Source organism: Canis lupus, chromosome 6 (assembly GCF_011100685.1).
Source record: "Canis lupus familiaris isolate Mischka breed German Shepherd chromosome 6, alternate assembly UU_Cfam_GSD_1.0, whole genome shotgun sequence".
NCBI lineage: Eukaryota > Metazoa > Chordata > Mammalia > Carnivora > Canidae > Canis > Canis lupus.
This window is the reverse complement of record NC_049227.1, coordinates 906,079-928,795: the sequence shown is the minus strand read 5'-3', so window position 1 is coordinate 928,795 and position 22,717 is coordinate 906,079. Positions and strand designations below refer to the sequence as shown.

Below are 22,717 nucleotides of genomic sequence, written 5' to 3'. Positions count from 1 at the left end.
AAACCTGTACATTCATGTTCATAATAACCAAAAGATGGAAACAATCCACATGTCCATCACAGGGCAACTGGATAAACAAAGTGTAGTATAACTGAACCAAATATTATTAGGCCTTTAAAAAGACACATGGTTAGTAATTAAGTACATATACATTTTAACACAATGAGACATCACTGTTCACCAATAAAAAGACACTAAAATTTTAAAAGATTGATTCTAATAAATACTGAAAGTGCACAGCAACTGAAATTGTCACATACCCAATGGTGAGACAGTAAACTGGTATAGTCACTTTGGAAAACTCTTTGGCATTATCTCCTAAATTTTGACATACAAATGCCCTATGACTTATCACTTTTACTCTGTGAAGAAAAAGATGAACTCAGCAGGCCTAGGTTGTTCAAATGCTGTGTGTTCCGACGAAAGGCTTGTTTTCAGTACTGGCTTGTGGTTGGGATCTGAGTTCTGAGTATTTTGTCTATAAGAATGTTTCTGCATGTCTGAGGCTTTGGGCCAAGTCCTACCAGTATGAACAGATAGCTTATGTGAATAATTTATTTATGGTGAACACCTGTTTTTTTCTCTGGGGGTTCTGGAGCCTGAGAAACTGTGAAGTTAGTCATGCAGGCATGATAGGCCTGGAACTGACCTCCAACAAAAACCCTGATACAAAAGCTCAGGTGAGCTCCCTGGCTGGCAACAATTCAGATACATTGTCACATATGGCGCTGGGTGAATGAAGCATACCATATGTGACTCTACCACTTGAGGACAGCACCTGGTTTCCTCCAGAGTTACCTCTACATGTCTTTTCCCCTTGCTGATTTTACTTTATATCCTTTTGCTGTAATCAACTGTAACTGTGAATATAAGAATTATGGATTACTTTGAGTAGTAACAGTAGCAACTCCTAACATAACTCTCAGAAATATTCTCAACAAAAATACATACTCATTTTCACTGAAAGACATTGACAAGGATATTGTTTATCAACATTAAAACATCCCTAAAACTACAAACAACCAAATGTCCAAATAGTTGTATAATCAAAGTATAATATAACAAAAATGAACTACTGTGAAATGCAACAACATGAATCTCACAAATATTAAATGAAAGAAACCAGATAAAAACAAATACTGTCAATGCCCTCTAGTTAAAGACTACCAGGAATATAGCTATAGTTGAACATGTTGAGTTTATAACTCATTTTAAGCAAAGGAAAATCCACATCATAGGGAAAGTGGGGTGTCTCAGTAAAAGAGTAATGGAAAGGATTTATATGATTCGGGTTTTAGTAGATGATTTGGAGAGAAGTCCAAGGAAGCAGGAGTTTGCTCTGGATTGGGTGCTGCCAACCAAAAGGGATGATTTTATGACTGGGTATCTTATTATATCTTATCTAGAGGAAGGCAGATTAGAAGCAAGACTAAAATGATTACTGGTAAACAACAGTCAATCATACTAGACAAGAGGTGGGTGTTTAGTATTTTGTGGTTTCCAAAATGACCTTAATTTTCTCTGTGTTTAGACAAAATTATCAGGTAGTCCTGTCTTTTCTCAGTTCATTACAGTTAAAAAATAATACTGTCTGATCTTGATATTCTATGAGATCATTTATATCCAGTAGGAGACCAAGTCCTAATGGGGAGCATAAACCCAACTTCTAATAAACTAACTATAGCTTAGATATTGTGTAATATCAGCTCCTGGTTGTCACAGACTGTTTTTTTTTCTTCATCAATACGTATTGTATGATTCCTTTTATATGAAGTTAAAAACAAGCTAAATGAAATCCATCATAAATTCAGGACAGAAGTTATCTTTAGAGAGAAGACAGAGATGGAATGATTTGGAAGGGGAGGAAAGAGGCTGTTGGGGAGTATATTTACTGTCTCCTTGAAAAGGAAAAGAAGCATTTCTGGGTTGAAAAATGGTGGGAAAACAGAAAGGAATTGGCAAAAGCCTGCACAACCTTCATTCAATGATGAAATATGATCAACAGATTTTTGCAACAGGATGAAGCCTTTGTATACTCACTTGTCTATCACATCATTATTTAGGAGAATGTGTCATTTGTTGAAATGCAAAATATATTAGGTGAAAAATATATAAAGGTTCACATAAAGCCCACAGATATTTATTCAAGATTTCAAGTCCCTAAAATGAATATTTGACCAAAGCAACACTGAACTTCCATTGAATTCAACTACTTTGATAAACAGATGGAAAAAAAGAATATAAGAAAATTTGGGGATAGTATCTATGTCTCTAAAGCAGTGAGTGCAAATGGTAAAAAAAAAATCTAGAAACTGTCTAGTAGTTGAAACACTCAAGACCACTCTGATGTTTTAAAAGTTCTCATAAAATACATATATTCAAAAAACAAGCAAGGAACAAGAGAATATTTTCTTAATATAGCAGGCAGGTTAAAAAGAGCCAAAAAAAATAGGGGTTCCTGGGTAACTAGTTGGTTACACCTCAGACTGTTGATTTTGGCTCAGGTCATGATTTCAGGGTCATGAGATTGAGCTCCCTGTTGGTCTTTGTGCTGGATGTGAAGTCTACTTAAAATTCTCTCCCCCTAAAAAATAAATTAAAAAAAATAAAAATAAAATAAAATGAAATAAAATAAAATTCTCTCCCCCTCTCCCTCTACCTACACCCACTAGGTTGCACTCTCTCTCTCAAAAAATAAAATAAAATTGCCCAAAATATAACTGTTAAAATTAAAGCATATTGGATAAATTAGAGAGATTAGGGATCTCTGGGTGGCGCAGCAGTTTAGCGCCTGCCTTTGGCCCAGGGCGCGATCCTGGAGACCCGGGATCGAATCCCATGTCGGGCTCCCGGTGCATGGAGCCTGCTTCTCCCTCTGCCTATGTCTCTGCCTCTCTGTCTCTCTCTCTGTGTGTGACTATCATAAATAAATAAAATTAAAAAAAAAAATTAGAGAGATTAGAAGCAGAAGAAGAGAGAATGAGTGAACTAGAAAATGAATCCAAAGAAATTACTCAGGGGACGACTGGGTGGCTCAGCGGTTAAGCATCTGCCTTTGGCTCAGGGTGTGATCCCCAGGTACCAGATTGAATCTTGCATCAGGCTCCTTGCAGGGAGCCTGCTTCTCCCTCTGCCTGTGTCTTTGCCTTTCTCTCTATGTCTCTCATGAATAAATAAATAAAATCTTAAAAAAAAAAGAAATTTCCTATAATGTAGCAGATAGACATACTAAAAAACATGACAGAGATGTTAAAATATTTGGAGGGCAGAATAAAGTTTATTAATATTCAACTAACTGTGGAGTCTAATGACAAAATGCAGAAAATGGAGGAAACACACTCAAAGAGAAAAGACTGAGAATTTTACAGAAGCATTGAAATACAGGAATTTGCCTAAAATAGGTGCATAAAGCAAAATAAATAAAAGAAAAAAGCCACAGTTAGGTATATCACAGTAAAACTACAGAACGGTTGTGTGTATATGTATGTATCTGTATCTCTCTATATACACAAAGGGACACTCACCTGATACAGAGGATCTTAGACACAAATTCTCATGAGCAAGGGAAGTGGTAAATATGCACATAAACATAAGTAAATATTGTCTGTAGAAAATAAGGATGATTCTAACATATGGATTTTTTTTAAGATTTTTATTTATTTATTCATGAGAGACACAGCAAGAGAGAGAGGTAGAAACACAGGCAGAGGGAGAAGCAGACTCCCTGCGGGGAGCCCGATGTGGGACTCGATCCCGGATCCCAGGATCATGCCCTGGGCCAAAGGCAGACGCTCAGCCGCTGAGCCACCCTAAATAGTGAATAGTAACAGCAAAAACATTAAAATGGTAGTTATCAGAGGTAAAACATTTATGTGGAGGTTTAAAATATTGCACAGCTTTAGATTTTATCAGGTAGAGTTTGGAAAGTAGTATTTAGGGCAGCCTGGGTGGCTCAGTGGCTTAGCGCCGCCTTCAGCCCAGGGTGTGATCCTGGAGACCTGGGATCAAGTCCCACGTCCGGTTCCCAGCATGGAGCCTCCTTCTCCTTCTGCTTGTATCTCTGCCTCTCTCTCTGTCTCTCATTAATAAATCTTTTTTTTTAAAGATTTTATTTATTTATTCATAGAGACAGAGAGAGAAAGAGAGGCAGAGACACAGGCAGAGGGAGAAGCAGGCATCATACAGAGAGCCTGACGTGGGACTCGATTCCGGGTCTCCAGGATCACGCCCTGGGCTGCAGGCGGCGCTAAACCGCTGCGCCACCGGGGCTGCCCTCTCGTGAATAAAATCTTAAAAAAAAAAAAAAAAAAAAAAAAAAAAAAGGAAAGTAATATTTAAAGGCTAACAAAAGAATAAATATGTCTTAAGTTCTTTTTTTTTTTTTTTTGTGGTTTGAAAATTTATTTGCGAGAGAGCAAGCGTGTGTTAGAAGCGGGAGGGACAGAGGGATAGGGAGAAAGAAAATCTCAAGCAGACTTTCTACTGAGTGTAAAGCTTGACATGGGGCTCAAATTCTTGACCCTGGAATCATGACCTGAGATGAAATCAAGAGTTGGACGCTGAACCAACTGAGCCACCCAGGTGCCCCAGGAATGTCTAACTTAAAAAAAAAAAAAAAAATCTGAAAATCTAGTTTAAAAATCTAAGGACAGGGGAATCCCTGGGTGGCGCAGTGGTTTGGCGCCTGCCTTTGGCCCAGGGCGTGATCCTGGAGACCCGGGATCGAATCCCACATCGGGCTCCCGGTGCATGGAGCCTGCTTCTCCCTCTGCCTGTGTCTCTGCCTCTCTCTCTCTCTGTGACTATCATAAAAAAAAAAAAAAAAAAAAAAAAAAAAAAATCTAAGGACAGGGACACCTGGGTAGCTCAGCGGTTGGGTGCCTGCCTTTGACTCAGGGCGGGATCCCAGAATCCACGATCCAGTCCTACGTTGGGCTCCCTGAGAGGAGGCTGCTTCTTCCTCTGCCTATGTCTCTGCCTCTTTCTCCCTGTGTCTCTCATGAATAAATAAAGAAATCTTAAAAAAAAAAAGTCTAAGGACAGTTATGTCAGTAATCCTAATAAATGTAAAAACTTGCTAGAAAACAGACATAGGTCAGATTAGATTAAATACAATTCCAGCTATAGGCTAAGAAACCATTAAAACATAAAGACTTAGAAGTGTTGAAATTTACAAAATAGTAAAAGACATACTAGGGAAATTACAACTAAAAGAAGTCAGGGTAGCTACATTAGTACTTAAAAACAAAATGTTTTTTAAGATAGGGTTGCCAAAATTTAGTGAAAATAAACAAAACCCAGGACTATGTAAGTTAAATTTGTACTTTGGATAAACAATGAATAATTTTGATATATTTAGGATATATGTATACTAAAAATTATTTATCTAAAATACAAATGTTTGAGTATCCTCTATGTTATCTGGCAACCCTACTGTAAAACAAAAAGCATTTTTAGTGACAGTTTTAGATTATGATAAAGAGCTCAATTTGCCAGGAAATAGTAATGATTCTAAACTTCTAAGCTCTCAATCAAGTTGCCTCAAAATAAAGCAAACTCTGACAACCTCTGGGAGAAATGGACAAATCCATCACCCATCACTATAGACAAAACCTCTACCTTTCCTTTGCTGTCAGTGGCTGCTTTCCTCCAGAGCCACAACACCCATGTGTAGTTCTACCAGTTTTTTTCCAAATTGGCAAGTGGAAAGGTCTCTGCAGGCCTAAGGGTGGTAATGGCTTCTCTTTGTTGCTAGCTACTGGCACTTCATCACTACTTGTTGATTCCTTAGCCATGGCCATATTTCAGTAAATCAAAAAATAAAAAAATAAAATAATAAAATAAAATAAAATCTTGTCAGCTAAACTCTTTCAAGTGTGCCATATGTTTCCTGTTACTACCATAACAAAGACAATTAAGTGCAGAATTTTGTGGCACTGATTATTCTCCTATAAAATGGAAAGAGTACAGTTGGATAAACCAGCATCTCATGACTATCATAATAAAGACTGCAGGGGATCCCTGGGTGGCGCAGCGGTTTGGTGCCTGCCTTTGGCCCAGGGCCCGATCCTGGAGACCCGGTATCAAATCCCATGTTGGGCTCCCGGTGCATGGAGCCTGCTTCTCTCTCTGCCTGTGTCTCTGCCTCTCTCTCTGTGTGTGACTATCATAAATAAATAAAAATTAAAAAAATAAATAAAGACTGCAGTGAGCAAAAATCATCAATGAATGTTAAATCTAAGGTGTAAAGTCTAATGAAAAGCAAGATATTTGCATAATCTTTTTTAAAAGATTTTATTTAATTCATTTATTTATTTATAGAAAGCACATGCAGGTGGGGGAGGAGCAGAAGGAGATGGTGAGAGAGAAAATCTCAAGCAGACTGTGTGCTGAGCTTAGAGCTCGATGCAGGGCTTGATTCCAGGACCCCAAGATTATGACCTGAGTGGAAATCAGGACGCACACACTTTAACCAAATGAGCCACACAGGCACCCTGATATTTGCATAGTCTTAAAGTGCAAAATTGTTTTAATTGAAAGGAAGAAAATAATAAATGTTAAGACACTGGAAGAACACTGTTAAAAACAAAAATTAACATCACCAAGGAGAAACAGATGGACATTACAGACCTCTAGATGTGATTCCTTAAGAACAAAACAAAACCATATATCTAATATCCTGCTAGGAATGCACCATCTGATTTAACCATGAGGAAACATCAAACAAACTCACAATAAGGAATACTGTATAAAATAACTTGGCTGAATTCTTAAAAATATCAATGCCATGAAAGACAGAGAACACATGAGGAAATGTTACAGATCAAAGGAAACGGAAACAACATGGAACTAAATACAATATATAATCTTAGACTGAAACTTGTACTGGTAGGAGGGAAAACTAGAAAGTACATTCTTGGGACACTGAAATACAGATTATAAATTGGATAAAAGCACTGTGTCAATGTGAAGTTTTCCAAATTTGATAAACTATACTGAAGTTATGTAAGAAAATATTCTCATTTTCAAGAAATACTAAAAGCAAAGAGGCATGATGTATATACAACCAATTCTCAAATTATAAATGAATACATAACATAAATCAATATAGTGTATATTATGTGCGTTAGTGTAAAATGAGAGAATGGTAAAACAAAGCGTAAACCTGGCAAATATATTTTAACACATACAGACAGAGGGAAAGAGAGAGAAGGGGGTGAGAGTTGGTGAAGGAGGTAAATTATGGCCAAAAGTTAAAGATTAGTGAATCTGAGAAAGGTTATACAGGAGTCCTCCGTGTTACTCTGGCAACTTTTCTCTAGGTTTTAAATTATTTCAAAAGAAAAAGTGGTACAGATATTGCTCCATTATAATTCTGTTTCACTTGAAATATGATGAAAGATAATAGATTCTATTTCCAGGAAATCGACTTGCATTAACACGCATAAGTTTGGATATTCTTTCAGGGAGTTCAAAGACACCATGAAGTACATGCAGGTTAAGAAACACAGCTCCATTTTTTCCCTCACATCCACTATTGCAAAAGGGAATTCTGCCACCAGCATGGTTTTCTTTTTTGGTAGGTAACCATTGTTTTCTGTCTTGTTATGTGCAGGGGTTCCCCTCCCCAGGATCTCTGAAATTTTTAAAATATCACCAAAATATAGTACAGATTTTTTTTCAAATGTTTTTTAGAAAATGGTTAGCACTTTTTATTCTTCAGGTCATTTTCAGCCTTAGTAACTTTTCTACAACAACAAATTTGATTAATGTTTCTGTTCCATTTCTTCTGATTTTTCCCTTAGAGATTTCTGTTATTTATTGCTTAATTTCCAATCTTCTTTCTTTCATATGTATACTTTCCTTTTACCTATCGTTTTCATCTCTGTCCTTTCGCTGTGCATTCTAGAAGAGCACCCCAAGTGTGCTCTATATGTCATTAATGTGATTTTTTTGTAGCATCGATTCTGTCCTTTATCACATGCTGCTTATACTCCACACATGTTGTTGACCTGGAGCTGTCACTTGAGAGTGGATACAGAAAGATAGAGTGACTATAGAAAAAGAGATGACAGGGTTAGGGTTTTTAGCAGAACAACTAACAGCTCTAACTTCTTGATTTTCAAGTCAGGGCAGCCCTTCCAATCTGGAGTTGGAAATGGATAGAAAGGTGAGTCCAAGCCTTATTAAGCCTTCTTTGTGGCCACTGGTAAACTTGGGCTTACAGAAGTGATATGAATGTGGTCCTCAATGTAATTAATAATAAACTTATTGGAAAATTTCCCCATACTTTAGCATAAAGCTTTTTCATCTTTGTTTTACAGTGATGTTTCCCTTTATTAAAGTATCTTTATGGAATTTTTATGTTTTTAAGATTTTATTTTGAGAGAGAAAAAGTATGTGAGTGGGAAGAAGAGGCAGAGGGAGAGAGAGAATCTCAAGCAGAGTCCACACTAAGTGCAGAGCCCAATGCAAGACTCGATCCCAAGACCCTGAGATCATTACCCGAGCAGAAATCAAGAATTGGATCCTTAACTGACTGAGCAACCCGGGCGCCCCCTTTATGGAATTTTTAAAAAGGTACTTGGAAAAAGCTATTTCAGGCATTGGAAATACTATCTGATACCAGGTTAACCTAGAAATATCTTCTGCCTTATTTTCCCTTGAGTAAGAGCATATAGGGTAAAACATTACTTCTAATTATTCTGGTTTATTATATTCCTATTATAGACATGGATTTTTCTAAGAGATGGGTCTTATTGTTTAGTACATCATTTTTGAATGTTTAGGATAGGTATTAATTGACATAAAGAGAACTGATTTCTTTCTTTAGAATTCCAAGGGAAACTGTAAATAGCTACCCAATCAAACCTCTTAGTTTCAAGTGTTCTCTCTTCCTCAAAAGATGGTCTCACTAATGAAAGCCAAAAGAAAAAGATGAGAGGAACTATGGAACCTGCTTCTTTTAAGAGACTGGTTTTCCCACAGGTCTTCGATAGGATCACATTGGAGGACACCCGTTGTTAAAGAAGACAATTTAAGTGTATTAAATCAGGAATGATACAAGTAAGGAATAGGTGGCTTGTACATAAAACAAAGTGGCTTGTTTGACATTTGATGTAGATCAGTAAAAGACAAAGAAGACGACTTGCTTTACATAGCAAATACAAATGCATGAAATTCATCACCCCCCGAGAGGATTTCTGGCAGAAAACATACGTTATTGGGATACATTTATGAATGACTATGCCAAAATGATGAGAGAGAAGATGAAACAAAGACTTGACTTTGATGATGAGTCTAAGGACACAATCTTGTGGCTATTCCCCTGCAGTAGTCTGAGATTTTGAGACTGACCCAGTGGACAAATTCCTGGGTTTCTAAAACCAATTCATATGCCTTTATTATTTTTTTTAAAGACTTTTATTCATTTATTCGTGAGAGACACAGAGAGAGAGAGAGAGAGAAGCAGAGACACAGGCAGAGGGAGAAGCAGGCTCCATGCAGGGAGGCCAACGCGGGACTTGATCCTGTCTCCAGGACCAGGCCTTGGACTGAAGGCGGCACTAAACCGCTAAGCCACCCAGGCTGCCCTTCATATGCCTTTAAAACACAGTGGAGGGATCCCGGGGTGGCGCAGCAGTTTGGCGCCTGCCTTTGGCCCAGGGCGCGATCCTGGAGACTCGGGATCGAATCCCACGTCGGGCTCCCGGTGCATGGAGCCTGCTTCTCCCTCTGCCTGTGTCTCTGCCTCTCTCTCTCTCTCTCTCTGTGACTATCATAAATAAATAAAAATTAAAAAAAAAAAAAAAAACAACAGTGGAGGGGGGATCCCTGGGTGGTTCAGCGGTTAAGTGCCTGCCTACAGCCCAGTGTGTGATTCTGGAGTTCCGGGATCGAGTCCCACCATCATATTCCCTGCATGGAGCCTGCTTCTCCCTCTGCCTGTGTCTCTCTCTGTGTGTGTGTTTCTCACGAATAAATAAATAAAATGTTAAAAAAAAAAAACAACACAGCGGAAAATTTTCTGTTACCTTATCATTACCTTATTATCTCTATGTCACGTCTTTTATAATTACCCACATCTTCTTCCTGTATATAAACCCAGTCTTTGCTTCTTCTGAAGCAACTTATGCCTAGAGAAACTGTTCAGTAATTTCCTGTTTAATAATTAAAGTCTTAAAAATGATACATCTAAACACACTGAGGTATTCTGAGAGACGGGAAAATGTTCTACTCTGAACTTTCTCAGATATTCTTCATAAAATACCCAAAGGAAAAAATTCTGCCTGTTTTCAAAATCAAGGCAAAAATACTTGGAGGGGAAGAAAAGCTGGAATAAGGAACTGAATTCAATTCACAGTTGTTGCTTTGAAGGTCTAAGAAAATTTTAAGGGAATGTGGTACGTATTTCTTTACTAAAACAGCTAAAATTTGAGTACAAGAAATCAAGGAAATGAGGAATAGCTGGAGATTCAGCATCCTTCAAATTCACCAAGAACAGTATTAGTTGGAATATTCCTACTATGACCTAGAAGCCAAATTAAAGTAAAGGAGTCCAAGGGGGGGGTTTTCCTGGATGTGAATGACAAAGTCTCACATAACAGTGGCAAGAGCAGAGCTGAAGATGATATTCGCAGACAACCAGAACCAGGACTTCAAATAGTGCCAGACTCTTTCTTGGACACATTCTGCTTGCCTTACTAAGCTGGCTTTATTTCTGCCACACACTCAGGAATAGGATTCCACTAGTAGTTAAGATATAATTACAGAATAATTGGTTAAAAGTAGTTCAAATACATAAGTCCTCCAAAGGTGAGGTGGATGGTGAGTCCTGATGGTCAGTAGCTCAAAAATCAAAGGACCCGAGTTCACTCTTTGTCTTCCTTCTCTTCACAGTAACAGTGAAGAGATCTTTTCTCACGATCTCAAGGTGGCTGCAGCAGAGCCAAACATAATGTTCTTCCATAGCAATGTTCAAAAGCAGGAAGAGAAGGAGAAGCTTTCTTTATACAATTATTTTCTCAGAAAGTTAAATGCCTCCCAGAAAACCCTAGCAGACATCTTTTTATATAGCACTGCCTAGATAAAAATTGGCCACATGCTTATCCCATCTGTAAGAAAATCTAGAAAAATTAATATCAGGAATTTTTAGTTTATTTTTTTAAGAGCTAGTTCCTACTAAGAGGAAAAGATGAAACAGGCAATCAACAATGTCTAACACTTCTACCAATCGCTCCTATGCCTTATATCAGTTCCTTCTTGCTTGCAGCCTGCTGAAGAACCTTCCTGATACCTGCTCTTCCATCTGACTACTTGCTTTCTACTAGTAATGTCTATTCAGGTTTTCAACTGCATGTTCCATTCATACCTTGATCTGCTTTACAACTTTCTCTTCAGGGTTAATAACCAGGTCTTCAAACTGTTTTCTGGCTTGACTCATGTGCCCTGAGGACTCTGCTTTTCCTATCTGTCCAGTGGTTCATAGAGGCTTCCAGTATAGATGAGCTGGCCTATCCCACCCCTACTCTAGGCTCCTGCTCAGCTTAGTGAACAATTCCATTGAGCTTCTGCCTACCATGGAATTAGTTTGGAAAATAAGTTCTCTTTTGGTCGCTGAGTTTGAAGTCTTTGTGAGCATGTAAGTGGAAATATACAAAAGGCAGCTGGAAATAAGGAGCCTAGGGCTTAGGAGAGAAATCCACTGGGAGATACAGATTAATGGTCATCAGCAAATAAGCTGTAATCAAAGCCTCATGGGTAGATGAGCTTGATCAAAGAGACTACAAAACAGAAGTCCTTAATCTGATGGGCTTTAGGAACATCTATGAATTCACTGAAATTGTGGGTAAAATTCTGTGCATCTATGTGTCTATATTTCTAGGTAGGGATCCATACATTTCATATGATTTCAATTAGGTCTGTAAATCTAAAAAGATTAAAAACCTATAGGAGAGTGGAAGGCTAAGGCTGCAACCAAGAGGGCACTATTTATTTAAAGGTGCCACAATTTTGGAATCAGAGACTATGATGGGAAAGGATATGGAATATGTTAGCATTTAATTTCCAATTTACTATCTGAGTCACAACAACCATCAAGCACATGATTTTCTATTCAAAATTGGGCAATGTGTCCCCAAAATATGTTGACTCAGACACCAATACTTCTAGGTTACTCAGAATTATATGAAAACCAGCACTTTTAGGCCTGGAGTTTCAGATTCTATACTCCAAGTCAAAATGTGAATTTCTTTCCACTCCCAGTCATAAATAAAGGGAACAATCTCCCCAGCCACCTTCCTTTCTCTGGAGCCATTTTTACCTCACACTTGACAGTCAAAGATCACTTTTTAAACATTACTCCATAAACTTGACAATCATCAATGCTGGATATATTAGCATCCGAGTTTTTGCAAGTCAAGAAGCACTGAAAAAAAAACATAGGATTTGGGAGGCACCTGGGTGGCTCAGTAGTTGAGCATCTGCCTTTGGCTCAGGTCATGATCCTAGGGTCCTGGGATCAAGTGCTACATGGGGCTCTCTACAGGGAGCCTGTTTCTCCCTCTGCCTGTGTCTCTGCTCTCTCTCTGTGCCTCTCATGAATAAATAAATAAAATCTTAAAGACAAAGCAAAACATAAGATTTGGGTTACAAGTACAGCTACGAAACCCAAGCCCACAAAACAAAAATGTCAGCTTGTATGTATTATTGTGAAGTGCACAAAATGCAATTATAGTTCACACTTCATCTTTTTTTCCCTCAAAATTCTTTGTCACTTTAGAAATAGAGATGGGGGAGAAGGGTTTTTATTTTTTTTTCCAGTGTGCATTCAGAAATCCTTTAAAAAGCCACAAGTATGTATGAAACAAATTCTCTAGTCACATGGATTCAAATCATAGCATTCTTCCCAACCTACCACTCAAGTAGACCAAGAATAATCTAGCCAGCCAACTTTCATGTAAGAAAACTACTATTGCCTGGAAAACCTCTAAATATCATTTGTACGTGTTTCTGGTTTATAAAAAACAAAACAAACATGTCAATATTGTGCAAGGAGAAAGCTATGAATTACCAATTACCAAGAAATTATCAAGGACTATTATAATGGATGTTAGACTGATGTGTACTTCATCTTTAGCAGAATGTAATCTTTTTAAAACCTCAGAGATGGTTCATAAAAGAATATATGTATATAGGCAACAACTGGGAAATGTTTAATTATATGAATCAGTGAAATCTATTAAAATTAGCAAAATTAACAAAAATAAAATTACCTATTATAAAGATAGTTCAAAAGATTAAAAAGAAATTATCAATATATATCAAGCAACTTAAAAAATATCAGATACTTGGACCTGATTTAATTCTACTTTCAGTAGTCTAATCTTCAAAAAAAGAAACTAAAATGTATTTTGTGCAAAGATGTTCATTGTAGTGTAATTTGTCAAACAGACAATTGTAAGTAACAAAAAGAAAATGATAAAATGAATTATAGAAGATATACTACTAGGGAAATATATTTTATTTGTTCATGCATTTACTGACCTACTAATGTGTTTCAGAAAGGATTTGAGGTGGCTCGGATGGTAACATATTATGTAGCCATGAAAAATTATGTTTAAAAAGCAACATGCTCATGACTATTACAAGGAAAGGGCTACATACAAAATTGTGTGCATGTACAAAAGAAAGATCATAAAACAATGCAATTTTGACTTTGTTTAACAATATGCAAGGAAAGAGCAGAAATCCACTGAAATATTAAGAATAGTATGTGTATGGTTGGTAATGGGTGAATTTTATTCTTTTACCTTTTTGATTTTGTAAGTTATATACATCAAGCTTATATTTTTATAATAAAATATCTGTATATAGTGAAATCATAGAGAATAAAGATTATTTTTTAAAAACTGCCTATATACATGATGACTTACAAGAAATGAACTCTTCCTATATATAACCACTAATGAGCTGAAAAAGGAAAATTAAAGTAAGTATATATAAAAGAAAAAAATCCCCATAGAAATTACTCTCATGAAGTGTGTATTTGTCAATTAAGGGTATCAAAAGAAAAAAGAAAGAGATGATGTAAGGTTGTAGGGAGAAAAGGACACCTAATATAAGCAAGAGAATACCCGAGAAAAACAAGGAATTTAAATCTTGAAATCAGCCTAATCAGTAAACTTATGCTCACATAGTTGTGTTGCTTAAATGGCAGTTTTAGAAAAGACTGCATGTTGGGGCATCTGGGTAGTTCATCTGCCTTCAGCTCAGGTCATGATCCCGGGGTCCTTGGATTGAGTCCCACCTCAGGCTCCTTGCTCAGCCAGGGACCTGCTTCTCTCCTTTGCCCCTCCCCTTGGCCCCCGCTTGTGTTCTCTCTCTCTCTCTCAAATAAATAATAAAATTTTTATTAAAAAAAAGAAAAGAGGGATCCCTGGGTGGCACAGCGGTTTAGCGCCTGCCTTTGGCCCAGGGCGCGATCCTGGAGACCCGGGATCAAATCCCACGTCGGGCTCCGGGTGCATGGGGCCTGCTTCTCCCTCTGCCTATGTCTCTGTCTCTGTCTCTGTGGCTATCATAAATAAATAAAAATTAAAAAAAAAAAAGAATTCATGTAGAGACAGAGGGAAGAATTGTAGTTGCTAGGGGCTGGAAGCAGGGGGAAAGGGTAATGAGTATGTACCTTCAGTTTAGAAAGATGATAAGAATTTGGAGATGGATAGTGGTGGCAGTGTAGGGTGATGTGAATGTACTTAATACAGAAGGAACTATACACTTAAAAATTGTCAAAATGGTAAATTTAATGCCATCTATGTTTTACCCTAATAAAAAAAGAAAATTCTTTTTTTGAAATAAATTATGCAGTTAAGGTATTCAGATTAGCTCTTTGAGTTTTCCAGCTTTTCTGAAACAGTATTTTATAAAGATGTGAGTAGAATTTATTTTTTTTAAAAAGCTGTAATTATACTTTAATAGCAATTTTTTTTTTAAGATTTTATTTTTATTTATTTATGAGAGAGAGAGAGAGAGGCAGAGACACAGGCAGAGGGAGAAACAGGCTCCAGGCCGGGAGCCCGACGCAGGACTCGATCCCGGGACTCCAGGATCGCGCCCTGGGCCAAAGGCAGACACGAAACCGCTGAGCCACCCAGGGATCCCCTAACAGCAATTTTCAATCAGAGGGTAACTTATTACACCTGTTTAATAATTCTGATATAGGGGATCCCTGGGTGGCGCAGCGGTTTAGTGCCTGCCTTTGGCCCAGGGCGCGATCCTGGAGACCCGGGATCGAATCCCACGTCGGGCTCCCGGTGCATGGAGCCTGCTTCTCCCTCTGCCTACGTCTCTGCCTCTCTCTCTCTCTGTGTGTGACTATCATAAATAAATAAAAATTTAAAAAAAAAAAAAATAATAATAATAATTCTGATATAATCAGTGTTCAGTCTTCAAGTATCAAAAAATTATGCCACATTTAAACAAAGGTTTACTTTTAAAAGTAAAGTACCTATTAGTTTCAAAGGAAAAAAACCCTATAAGTGAAGTCACTAATAATTTTGGTGTTTCTGACAAATTTGTGGTAATCAGCTATGAGAATAAATCTCCCCAACAATAAGCACCATTCCCAGAAATTGGGCAAAAGAGATTAAAGAATTACCTCCATAATTCCTGGAAAGAGTCAGTTACCCTTAAAATGCAGTGGAAGTATTCTCATGATAAAGGATTCTACAAATAGAATTTTGCAAACTTAAATTTCTGATCATAAAACATAAGAAGCAAAATAACAAAAAAACTTTTCAGGACCCAAATCCCATAACCAGTATTCTTAATTCACTTTAAAAATATCACTTACCCTTCTAGTGTTTTCAAGGATTTTGGGATCAGGTTTTCCATAGTTAGGTGGATTGGCATATGGGTCATATCCAAGTTTGGCAAGCATGGGTGCAATCACTGCCATGTCTTGTAAAACATCTGGGGGTATCTTCCCAACCCATTTTGATAGTGCTCCCACATTGACTGGCTTGATGACTTGGTCTGTAGATCTTTCCACTCTGAAAACAATGTAATATGAATAAGTATTTATTTAGAATACCAAAAAATAATGTTAAAAGACCAATCGAAATTATTTTTGGTAACTTTAAAAACTTTAAGTGTCTGAATTATAAGCCTATTGAGAAAGGGGACACTAATCAGGGGTAACACTATTTACCAGACTTCCTTTTAATGTCCTAAATTTGACAGCTATTACTGGCAACTTCGTATTTCTAGAAATAGGAAAAACGGTCAGCTGAAAACATCTGCACAAAATGGGTTAACATTTTAATTACAACATCCACAAAAAAAAAAAAAAACAAAGCTAAGAATGCTTAGAACAACCAATCAACTTATTTGAAAGGCATCAAAATTAAACAAATAAATAAATAAGATGGACTGATGAATGGCTAAAGGGACAGATGGACAGATGTGTGATAAAGCAAATATAGCAGTACATTAATTAAAAGCTAGTAGGCATAATTCTTGTATTCTTTGTATGTTTGCAATCTTTCATAGTAAAATATTAGGGAGATAACAGCCAACCATAATCCACTAAGAATGCAAAATATTCATTTGTTCTATTTTTCTGTTGACTTCCTGAAGAATCTTTTCTAAAGAAGGAAAAGAAGTGCTGTTTACAATTTTCAACATTACAGAATAAATGTGTTCTATCTCTTGACCTAGAAATTTACTTTATGCTTATAGTGGTTATACTCACTGTGTTTGACTAACTCATAATCTTAGGACAAAATAAATAAATATAGGGATCCCTGGGTGGTACAGTGGTTTGGCGCCTGCCTTTGGCCCAGGGCGCGATCCTGGAGACCCGGGATCGAATCCCACGTCAGGCTCCCGGTGCATGGAGCCTGCTTCTCCCTCTGCCTGTGTCTCTGCCTCTCTCTCTCTCTCTCTCTCTCTCTGTGTGTGTGTGTGACTATCATAAATAAATAAAAATTTAAAAATAAATAAATAAATATAAATAAAATAAACATAAAATGATACCTAGATTTAAATTGTATCAGAATTGGCAGATATTGGCCAAATGACTGCAAAACAAAAGTGCTTAAGAGGGCACCTGGATGGTTCAGTCAGTTAAGCATCTGCCTTTGGCTCACGTCATGATTTCAGGGTCCTGGGATCAAGCCCTGAGCCAGGCTCCCTGCTCAGTGGGGAGTATACTTCTCCCTCTCTCTTTGTCTCCTTCTCACACCCTGCTCATGTTCTGTCTCCCTCTCTCTAAAATAAATAAATCTTTAAAAAGAGTTTTATATCATAATACATAAGAAGTCATTCAAATTAGTATTCTAATAAAAGGTAAAACTCCTTTTTAAAAAGTATGTGACCGGGCAGCCCGGGTGGCTCAGTGGTTTAGCTGAGCCTTCGGCCCAGGGCCTGATCATGGAGACCCGGATTGAGTCCCACATCAGGCTCCCTGCATGGAGCCTGCTTCTCTTCCTGCCTGTGTCTCTCTGTCTCTCTGTCTCTGTCTCTGATGAATGAATAAATAAATAAATAAATAAATAAATAAATAAATAAATAAATAAATCTTTAAAAAAATAAAAGTATGTGACCTCTCACTGCAGACAATCATTATCTGATGACAACTCCCTCAAAGGGACTCCACTCCTAAACAAGAGACAAGAGAAAATAAAATGATTATTCCCCAGGATTCAATGAGACCACTATCTCCAGGTTTCCTTCCTGTCACATTTTCCCTCCCTCTTAAAAATTTCTCTAGGACACCCCAAACAATCTACACATTCAATGCAATCCCTTATCAAAATACCATCAACATTTTTCACAGAGTTGGAACAAATAATCCTAAAATGTGTATGGAACCAGAAAAAACCTCAAGCAGCCAAAGGAATGTTGAAAAAGAAAACCAAAGCTGATGGCATCACGATTCCAGACCTCAAGCTCTATTACAAAGATGTAATCATCAAGACAATATGGTATGGGGCAAAAACAGACACACAGATCAATGGAACAAAGGAGAGAACCCAGAAATGGACCCTCAACTCAATGGTCAACTAATTTTCAACAAAGCAGGAAAGAATATCCAATGGAAAAAAGACAGTCTCTTCAACAAATGGTGTTGGGATAATTGGACAGCTACATGCAGAAGAATGAGCCTGGATCATTTTCTTATACCATACACAAAAATACACTCAAAATGGATTAAAGATCTAAATGTGGGAGAGGAATCCATCAAAATCCTAGAGGAGAACATAGGCAGCAACCTCTTTGATCTTAGCTGCAGAAACTTCTTGCTAGACACATCTCCAAAAGCACTGGAAAAACAAAAAGCAAAAATGAACTACTGGGACTTCATCAAGATAAAAAGCTGCACAGCAAAGGAAACAGTTGACAAAACCAAAAGATAACCTGTAAAACAGGAGAAGATATCTGCAAATGTCTTATCAGATAAAGGGTTAGTATCTAAAGTCTATAAAGAATTTATCAAATTTAACACCCAAAGAACAAAGAGCCAAGTCAAGAAATGGGCAGAACACATGAACAGACATTTCTCCAAAGAAGACATACAAATGTCCAACAGACACATGAAAAAATGTTCAACATCACTCGGCATCAGGGAAATACAACTCAAAACCACAATGAGATACCACCTCATACCAGTCAGAATGGCCAAAATTAACAACTCAGGAAACAAGAGATGCTGACAAGGATGTGAAGAAAGGGGACCCTGTTTAACTGGTACATCCACTCTGGAAAACACTATGGAGGTTCAAAAAAGTTAAAAATAGAGCTACCCGATGACCCAGCAATTGCACTACTAGGTATTTATTCAAAGGATACAAACATAGTGATTCAAAGGGGCACCTGCACCCGAATGTTCATAGCAGCAATGTCCACGTTAGCCAAACTATGGAAACAACCCAGATGTCCATCAACACATGAATAAAGAAGATGTATATACTATATAGTATACGTAGTACACACACACACACACACACACACACACACACACACACACACAATGGATTACTCAGCCATCCAAAAAAAAAAAAGAAAGAAATTTTAGCATTTGTAATGACATGGATGAAATTAGATGGTATTACCACGAGTGAAAGAAGTCAGAAAAAGACAATTATCGGGGAATCCCTGGATGGCTCAGCGGTTTAGTGCCTGCCTTTGGCCCAGGGCGTGATCCTGGAGTCCTGGGATCGAGTCCCACACAAGGTTCCCTGGATGGAGCCTGCTTCTCCCTCTGCCTGTGTCTCTGCCTCTCTCTCTCTGTGTCTTTCATGAATAAATAAATAGATAAAATCTTAAAAAAAAAAAGACAATTAGCTTATGATTTCACTCATGTGGAATTTAAGTAACAGAACAGATAAATATAGGGGAAGGGAGGGAAAAATAAAATTAAGATGAAATTAGAGAGGGAAACAAACCATAAGAGACTCTTAACTAAAGGAAACAAACTGAAGGTTGCTGGAGGGGTGGTAGGTGGGAGAGATGCGGTGACTGCGAGATGCCTCCCTGCATGGAGCCTGCTTCTCCTCTGCAAAAAATATTGATGTGATAAAGTCTGATAATATAATTTTGGTTTTTTTTTTAAGATTTTATTTATTTATTCATGGACACAGAGAGAGAGAGGCAGAGACACAGGCAGAGGGAGAAGCAGGCTCCATGCACCGGGAGCCCGACGTGGGATTCGATCCCGGGTCTCCAGGATCGCGCCCTGGGCCAAAGGCAGGCGCTAAACCGCTGCGCCACCCAGGGATCCCTGATTTTGATCTTCTTGAATTTGTTAGTTTGTTTTGTGGGCTAACATGTGATCTATTCTGGAGAATGCTCCACATACACTTGAAAAGAAGGTGTATTCTGCTATTTTATATGTTCTGAATATATCTGTTATATCCACCTGTTCCATCCATCACTTAAAGCCATTGTTTCATTGTTGATTTTCTGTTAAGATGATCTGTCATTGATGAAATGATGTGTTAATGTTCCTTACTATTATGGTATTACTATCACTTAGTTCCTTTATGTTTGTTACTATTTTTTATATTTGGGTACTATGTTAGGTGCATAAGTATTTAAAATTGCTATACCATCTTATTGGATTGTCCTCTTTAATATTTATAGCATCTTGTTACAGTCTTTGTTTTATTTATTTATTTATTTTTTTTTTATTTTTATTTATTTATGATAGTCACACAGAGAGAGAGAGAGAGAGGCAGAGACACAGGCAGAGGGAGAAGCAGGCTCCATGCACCGGGAGCCCGACGTGGGATTCGATCTCGGGTCTCCAGGATCGCGCCCTGGGCCAAAGGCAGGCGCCAAACCGCTGCGCCACCCAGGGATCCCACAGTCTTTGTTTTAAAGTCTACTTTGGGGATCCCCAGGTGGCTCAGTGGTTTAGTGCCTGCCTTCGGCCCAGGGCGTGATCCTGGAGTTCCAGGATCGAATCCCATATCGGGCTCCCTGCATGGAGCCTGCTTCTCCCTCTGCCTGTGTCTCTGCCTCTCTCTCTATGTCTCTCATGAATAAATAAATAAAATCTTAAAAAAAAAAGTCTACTTTGTCCGACATATGTATTGTTACTCCAGCTTTCTTTTGACATCCATTTGTATGATAGATGTTTCTTCATCCATTTATTTTCAATCTGCAGGGCTTTTTATGGGGCACCTGGGTGGCTCAGTTGGTTAAATATCTGCTTTCAGCTCAGGTCTTGATCCAGGGTCCTGGGATTGAGTCCAATGTTGGGCTCTCTGCTTAGCAGGGAGTCTGCTTTTCCCTCTACCCCTTTCCCCTACTAATGCATATGTTCTCTCTCTCAAATAAATCTTAAAAAAATAAATTGTGTAATTAATAATTTTTAAGATTAAACCCATAATCTTAAAAAAAATAGTGTAATTGTTCATTGCAATCACACTCAAAGTAATTACTGATATAAACTTGTTTCATGGGCAGCCCCGGTGGCGCAGCGGTTTGGCGCTGCCGGCAGCCCAGGGTGTGATCCTGGAGGCCCGGGATCGAGTCCCATGTCGGGCTCCCTGCATGGAGCCTGCTTCTCCCTCTGCCTGTGTCTCTGCCTCTCTCTCTCTCTGTGTCTCTATGAATAAATAAATAAATAAAATCTTTAAAAAAATAAACTTGTTTCATGGTTGATTTTGGAAATTTTCTCTGATCCTTTCATGTCCTTCATTCTTTAATGTTTGCTGATTTTCTTTAGTGATATATTTAGATTTATTTCTCTTCTTTGCATATTTATTGGTGGCTTTTGATACGGTTACCATTCAGTTTGTATATAATATCTTCTGTATATAGCAGTCTATATCAAGTTGATGGTCAGTTAAGTTTGAATCTATTCTTTTTCCCTTTCCTTCCCATGTTTTACGTATATGCTGTTTTATACCCCCCCTTTTTTCAGTTCCTTGACTGATTTTTTTTTACAGAAATATTCATTTTTACTGCCGTGTGTTTCCTTTCTCTATACTGTCACTTTTAGTCTTTCCTTTCCACTCAGAGTCCCTTTTGGTTATTTCTTGCAGAGCTGGTTTAGTGGTCATGAACTCCTTTAGTTTTTGCCTGAGAAAATCTTTATTTCTCTTATTCTGAATGATAACCTTGCCAAATAGAGTAGAATTGGCTACTTGAAAAATTGAAAATTTGAAAATTTTGAAATTTTCAAATTGAAGAATTTCCTGCTAGTCTTTCGGATTTTCCCTTGTAAGTTAATGAATTCTTTTGTCTTGCTGCTTTTAAGATTCTTCATCACTATATTTTGCAAATTTAATTATCACATGTCTTGGTGTAGGTCTATTTTGTTAACAGAATTTGCCCTTAGCCCAGGGCCGAGGTTAGCAAGCTTCGAGAAATGAGTCTTCACGAGAATGAGTGGGCCTGGGATGATGCTAGCAGTTTACTTAGAAGTATCTATGCAGCTTTGCCTCTCACAGGTGTGGCTCTGTGTTTATGCTGGAGGTCAGCAGAGGAAAATGGCACCTGCAAACTACCTCATTTTCAGCGAAGTCTCTCAACATGCTCCAAAATCAGTATGAACAGACCTGTCTCCTGTTTGTCCCTAGCATTGTGTAAACAGCCATTTTTATGTTGTCTCTCTGTGTAGGCTGCTGTCCCTTTAAGGGCAGCATCCAAGCTACTGCTCAGTCTCCCAGCTCACCAAGTGCTGATGCAGCAGCCTTTTAAAGCTCCAGGCTCCAAGTACCACCACTGGTTTTTAAAGCCAAATGTTATAGGGATTTGTCTTCCCCATGTAAGCTTCACAGCTCAAGAGCCCATTTTTTGTCCTCTCCATGCACACAGCTTCCCATTATCCTGCAGGCAGCCTCCCTCTGCCTTTCTGACGTTCCTAACCATTCAGCTCTTGGATAACAAGACTTCAGCTGCAGCTTCTTCTTTATAGTAGTTGTGGAGTAGCTCTGCTAGTCTTCAGATTACTCTCCAGTTTTGTTGATTTGGATGTGGATAGTATCTTTTTGGAAACATGGTAAAGGGTGAGTTCAGGGTCCTCCTACACTGCCATCTTCTCAAGCTCCTCCAAAGAAAGCAGTCTTTAAAAATATTTTTTTCCGAGTATATACTGAAAGAGTATATGATCTATCTGACAATATCTGCTTTAAATTTACTAACATCAGGATATATTCTAGTGAAATTATGAGACTTCAAAAGAAAAAAATCCACTGAGCACCTC

At 38.0% G+C, this 22,717-nt stretch overlaps 1 protein-coding gene across 2 annotated transcripts in view; it reads right to left on the bottom strand.

The window, feature by feature from the left end:
* TPST1 (tyrosylprotein sulfotransferase 1) overlaps positions 1 to 22,717 on the bottom strand; it is a 141,773-nt gene that overhangs the window by 35,801 nt on the left and 83,255 nt on the right. The window contains exon 3 of one of the 2 annotated variants that reach the window (XM_038538994.1): positions 15,854 to 16,052. The exons of the other annotated variant lie outside the window; for it this stretch is intronic. Coding sequence (XP_038394922.1) covers positions 15,854 to 16,052 — 199 coding nt within the window. The remainder of the gene's footprint in view (positions 1 to 15,853; positions 16,053 to 22,717) is intronic. 2 annotated transcript variants of the gene reach the window in all.